This window comes from Limulus polyphemus, unplaced genomic scaffold, assembly GCF_000517525.1.
Source record: "Limulus polyphemus unplaced genomic scaffold, Limulus_polyphemus-2.1.2 Scaffold18, whole genome shotgun sequence".
NCBI classification, from domain to species: Eukaryota; Metazoa; Arthropoda; class Merostomata; order Xiphosura; family Limulidae; genus Limulus; species Limulus polyphemus.
This window is the reverse complement of record NW_013665628.1, coordinates 1,022,062-1,028,734: the sequence shown is the minus strand read 5'-3', so window position 1 is coordinate 1,028,734 and position 6,673 is coordinate 1,022,062. Positions and strand designations below refer to the sequence as shown.

The 6,673-nt window shown below is 34.2% G+C and overlaps 1 protein-coding gene across 1 annotated transcript in view; it reads left to right on the top strand.

The window, feature by feature from the left end:
* The first annotated feature begins 167 nt into the window (after positions 1-167).
* The window catches only part of LOC106457664 (hypoxia-inducible factor 1-alpha inhibitor-like), a 35,162-nt gene continuing 28,656 nt past the window's right edge, over positions 168-6,673 (top strand). Inside the window, exons 1-2 of the mRNA XM_022383938.1 lie at positions 168-172; positions 958-959. Coding sequence (XP_022239646.1) covers position 172; positions 958-959 — 3 coding nt within the window. The 5' untranslated portion in view covers positions 168-171. The remainder of the gene's footprint in view (positions 173-957; positions 960-6,673) is intronic.

The following is a 6,673-nucleotide window of genomic DNA, read 5'->3' as shown; positions in this document are numbered from 1 at the left end:
CGCGAGTTCGAATCCCCGTCATACCAAACATGAGCATGTTCAGCCATGGGGGCGTTATAATGTGACGGTCAATCCCACTATTCGTTGGTAAAAGGGTTGGCGATGGGTAGTGATGACTAGCTGCCTTCCCTCTAGTCTTACACTGCTAAATTAGGGATGGCTAGCGCAGATAGTCGTTGTGTAGCTTTGCGCGAAAAATATCTTAAAAGATGGAAAAACAACAACAACAATGGATACAATATTGATATAGGTTTTTGATATAAGTAACTGGAATATTATGCAAAATTTATTAAAAATAAGTGAAATGATGCAAAATATATACACGTAATATTCAGATTTGAAGAAACGTATAAATATTGTTGAGATGTTAGTTCTAATATGTAATGTTGATATAAAAGAATTGGTATTAATGTAACATTACTGAAAAGTCGTGTACGTTTAAGATCTCACAAGCGTAATGAAAAGTTTCTGTGAAGAGATCTTTGGATAGCTGATTGGGTCATAGATCGTACATATGTTTTCTTATCGTGGGCTTAGAATTTCCAAGATGGGGATATTCTTTGTATTTAATAACAGTAGAATAATAAAAAAAAAAAGGAATACCAATCAACTTAGGAAACCAAGACCTGCAAGAAGTCGTGCCCTAGCGGTGGTAGGCAAAGTGTGGCGTCTTCTAACACGTGAGAATCCAAGAACACAAAGTATGTGGGAAAAGCTGTCTACGTGTCCCAGGCAACATAACTAAGCAAGACCTTCATGCGGAAAAACGATATAAGTCACATCTACACAAGTTCTTCCCACAATATACTCGTTCAACCTTCACATACATCTATTATATAGAAAATGGAATGTATATACGCTTATTCGTCAGATGCGCTGCTATTGAACTGTTGAAATGGACGCTGAGAAACCATCAACTTCGTACACGAAGTGGATTATGGAAAAATTAGGAAAGAGTGGTATACTTTGGACGTGACAACTTTACGATAGAGCCTTTTCCTGTGGAAACTACGCTGCAGGGCTATTGTCATAATGCACAGTTGTCAAATAGAACATGTAGGAATGTGGTATTTTCAGTTCAAATGATTTCCACGCCAGTATCAGATAGGTCTACTTAATAACAGCAGGAAATGTTTGAGTAATCTGAATTCGAAAACTTGAGTGGGCTTTAAGCTGCGTAAAAAATAAACAGACTGAACACGCCCGAAGAAAAGTGAAAACAATATTTATGATACAAAAAAAGTGTGAATACTTGCCTAAACGAATGGAGAACCTATACCGGATCGGAGAATAGATTTGCAGATTTCTTTCTCTCAAGATAGATCTCTGTGGAACTAGTCATAATGAAACCAACATGAAAGCTTAGTTCCTTTGTGTCACAATGTGACTGGTTCTTAACCCCATTAATAATCGGCTGTGACATACACACAAATAGCAAAGAACGTTGCAGTCGTTGACCTTTCAAACGCGGATATACCGCAACGTCTCAGAGGAGTAGAATAGATTTTACCTGCTATAGAGAACAAAGATGTAAAGGCAACACCACCTTCCCCTCTCCTCCAAAAACAAAAAAGCTTGCTAATGTGCTTGAAAAGTGCCCTTTTTTTAAATCAATGAGCCGCTGTCCTTGTAAATTTGTTTGCATGTTACTGATTTATATGGAATGATAGTTGAGAAGGTAACAAAAGGATTGCGGATACTATACCAAGACCCGAGTCCGACTTGAACATATGATGTTTTATTATTATTTCTTTGGCCCTTATCCTGTGCTGACGTTTTTGGAAACCTTCTCTTTAGCCTCAGCAGCCAGTTCTGAGTTCTAATAAATAAAGAAACTAGCCAATAAGTATACAAAAGCCAGCCAACCTATTGAAAAGCTCTTACCATTTGTGTGTATGAAAAATATATATATTCATTTCAACATTTCTATTTTTTTCTTTTTCATTGTTATCAATGTTTAGAAGATTAATATGAATAACATTTCTGGAAATTGTGTTTTTCGGGTACTTCCATGAGTGTGCCTGAATACTATTTCTACTCTCTCAATATTTATTTCAAGTATTATTTCTAGTGTGAGATTTGCGAATACAGATTAAACATGTTACAGCATCTCCACCTTAACGTGGGTCTTCCGTCTGCAGGTACTTTTTCTACTCGGTACATTTTATCTTTCCTAACTTTTGTACGACTGTAACCTAGTTTTATTTGTCTACTCTTTACACAATACGATTGAAGTTTGTTTTTGTTTGCTTATTATTAAGCACAGAGCTGCACAATGGGCTATATGTGGTTTTCCCACCACTGGTATCGAAACCCAGTTTATTGCATTATAAAACTTTCTGATTTACCGCTGAGCCACTACAAGCGACGAACGTCATTGCACAAATAACACTAATTGTATTTATTGTCAACAGATGGCGGCACAAGGCACATGTAGTAAAACTAAATACAATTACATGATAGTTGGACAGGATATAAATATCAAACTATTTATAAGTAATAAGTTAAACCTCACTGTTTATTATGATAGCCATAGTTTACTCCTTTGTATGAAATTGGAGTTAGTGTTTTGTATTATATGTTTTATATTATCAGTAATGTAATGGTAAAATGTTTTGTGCCAACAAAATTTAAAAAAATTACCTGCCCTTGGATTATACGTGCACATGTAGGCTCTATTTCAGGCATTTAATTTGTCTGTAATTACCACCTACTTATCAATTAACTTTGTATAACCAACGGGTATATCTGAATCATAAAAATACAATTGATGTGTTATCTGTAGTTTATATATATATATAATGTAGAGGTATATTATACAATTATTTTAATATTTAATTCTATATAACATTATGGATATAATTTAAGTTTATTTACAATTACAAGTACTTATTTTACTTACACAAAAAGTAGATGAACGCGACACCTACTACAATCTTATGTGCAATGTTTAAATAATTATTTTATTGTTGATGTCAATGCGTCGTTCTGAAAATAGGATACGTGATTTTTTGTTGTTTCTTTTTATTCGATTTTTTTACTGATAATAAATCTTAAGACAAAGTGGTTAATTGCAAGCTTCGATGTACTTTATGGTTGGAACTTGTAGTATAGTACTATTATCGTTATAACTTGCAGCTCTGAAACTAGTCTAAAATAGCAAACACATACTGCTTGCCTACGAGGGCAGACAAAAAAATGTGGGGTGGGTTATTGTTTTACTTGCCGCCATTTTTGGCTGATACATGTGCGGAAAAAAAAGCCTTTGTAGCTTAGGTCACTTCAGAATATTTTCTTTTTATTTAAAGCTTTAAAAAATGTGTACGTTTTTTCTTTAATTGCATCAGCTTTAAAATATATTGTAAGGATATATATATACACACACACAATTGTGCTTCCTGGTATGACATTAATTTATAACTTCGACCTTCCCTAAATAAATTAAAGGTATTTTTATTACTTTGTAAATGGTGTGTGGCGTTATAATTTTATGGTCAATCCCATTATTTGTTGGTAAAGATAGCTCAAGAGTTGGCGGTGGGTGGTATTCACTAGTTGCCTTCCCTCAAATCTGTCACTTCAAAATTAGGGACAGCTAGCGCAGATAGCCCTCGAGTATCTTCCTGCGAAATTCACAAGCTAATAAACAAAGCCTTATATATATATATACTGTTGTGAAAATGTGGATAATTGAAGCCACATATATATATATATATATATATTTACAAGATTTGGAATTATAATTTTCTTCTTCAAGATCTCTAGTCTTCTGTGTGAAAATTAATGTCTAAAGGCAGCTCGAAGTAGAGGACACAAATCAATGTTTGTGTGTGAAAGTTAATGTCTACAGGCAGCTCCATGTAAAGAACAGAAATTTCGATTTCTGTGTGAAAGTTAATGTCTACAGGCAGCTCCGAGTAAAAGACATTTTTTATAGTTATTTACGGTTGTGTACATGTCTTCAGACAGACACAGTCGATGGAGTTGGATGTTGCATATTTTTTGTCCTGAATCATTTGTTAGTTACTAGATGAGTCATGCTTGGACTAAAATTGCGCATTTACAGAGGGGTGCCATATTTCTGTCACGTCAGTAATGTATGCTCTCTCAGTGCTATAAAGTTTGAGTTAGGTTTGTTTTTTGTTTTTTAACTTGAAATTTTCTGCAACCAAAGGTTGAAAATAAAATGAAGTTTGTGGAATCAGTGGTGATTTGACACGATTATTGTTCAGATTTGAAAAAAAGGCTTAAGTTCTGAAAGTGATAGTTTAATAGCGTCGTTTTTACGAGACACAAATTGGTACAGAAATAGTGATCACATTTCACCATGGATGCGGTATAAGAGTAACGGTAAAATCCTACTATTCGAGTACAGTAGCCCAAGAGGTGGCGGTGGGTGGTGTTCACTAGTTGCTTTCTCTGTGGTGCATTATTTCAAAATTAGGAACGGCTAGCGCAGAAAGTCCTAAAGTAACTTGCGCGAAATTCAACAAACAACAACAACCCTCTAACCGTTACTAAATCAATTAAATTTCTACGCCTAACTTTCGGTACTTAACTTAACTGGCACACCTACATCTCAGTCATAAGCACAATTTTTCTGTACATTAACCTAATTACAGCTATCGACTATAAAACAAATGCTTCACTACCCATGCTCGCCTAAAAAAGTACATAGCTTTCATTAGAATATTCTTCGAATAAAGCTACATAATCACTCTGTCGTTGTCTAACCAATAAGTCTGTCCAATAAACATATTTAAATACTGCATTCTACATCTTGTTACTCGACTCCCTATTTACACAAAAATCTCTAACTTATCTCTTCTCAGTAAATTGCTTTAATGTTTTAAAACGGCAACACAGAAACATCCCGACCCAAATTTTTGAAAAACTTAGTCCCATGGGTGGAACGAGTTCAAATATTTCTTCGGCCAATTTTCTCTCCCTTTCCTACGCCTCTTATTTCCTCAAATCCGTTACTTTATATTCTCCTCTTGTTTCATAATTTTATATGCATAAATGTGCTTTTATTTAATATCGTCTCTAATCTTCTCACTTTTATTTAATTCTCTTTTCCCTCTCCATACGCCCCCCAGTGGCACAGCGGCATGTCTGCGGATTTACAACGCTAGGAACCGGGTTTCGATACCCGTGGCCGGTAGAGCACAGATAGCCCTTGTGTAGCTTTGTGCATAATTAAAAACAAATAAACAAGCTCTCTCCATACCTCCATTTATACACACAAGCTCACTTACCCTCTCCCAAATACGCATGTCGAAGTTGTTAAATATTACACTCTTACAATCCTACGTTTAAAACGCCTCAGATGGCCCAGCGGTAAGTTAAAAAAACGCCCGCACTCATATTTCGATTCCCGAAATGGGCACGGCATAGATAGCCCATTGTGCGGTTTGGTGCTTGAACAAACACATCCAGTTTAAAAAACAATATTTTCATAAATATAACACGTTAACATTATATTCTGAATAATAATAAAATGCACTCTCAACGTAAAATTGTTTTTCAAACATAATATTTTCACACTTCGTTTACTATATATTTACACTAGCGTAAAACAAATACATTTGTATGGAATCCAACTTAGAGAGTTGAGGCACATTATGGCTATCCTTAGTGTAACAAGATTTATTGATCTTCTCCACTGACAAAAATCCTAGCTACAGGTTACGTGATCAAAGTATTGTACGTCTTTTCCAAGTATGAATTACTACAATTTTAATTAAGAATCTTTAAATCAACAGCGAAAAGTGATTCGTATAAAAGGTATTATGTGCGAATATACATTATGAGACTATTATAATTCGTACAAAATCAGACATAGACTTATCGTTAGACATAATCTCAACTACTTGTGTGACTATTAAGTGGCTGGTACGTACTGTTTTTACAATTACGGTATTTCATGGTGTTGAATATATATGTGTGATTATTTTCTTGTCTTGAACAGTTTGGTATCATCAGATCGTATTATTTAGTTGTATATAACATGTTGATTTTTTTACAGCTATTCTTTTCTTTTCTAGATACAAAATATTTTTAAAGTTATTTTTATCAGTTTGTTAATATGATGAATGCGTATTAAATAGTTGAACTTATTTGAGTTATAGCTTTATTTCAGTATCATGAATGGTTCCTAAAAGTCGGTATGTTATGTAGCATACATAGAGTACCACAGTAAATCCAGTGATGTAACAACTTAACAAGGTATAAGATGATATAAAATGCTACAGTACAGCCAGTGATGTGACAACTTAACAAGGTATAAGATGAGATAAAATACTACAGTAAAACCAGTGATGTGACAACTTGACAAGGTATAAGATGAGATAAAATACTACAGTAAAGCCAGTGATGTGACAACTTAACAAGGTATAAGATGAGATAAAATACTACAGTAAAAACAGTGATGTGACAACTTAACAAGGTATAAGATGAGATAAAATACTACAGTAAAACCAGTGATGTGACAACTTAACAAGGTATAAGATGAGATAAAATACTACAGTAAAACCAGTGATGTGACAACTTAACAAGGTATAAGATGAGATAAAATACTACAGTAAAACCAGTGATGTGACAACTTGACAAGGTATAAGATGAGATAAAATACTACAGTAAAACCAGTGATGTGACAACTTGACAAGGTATA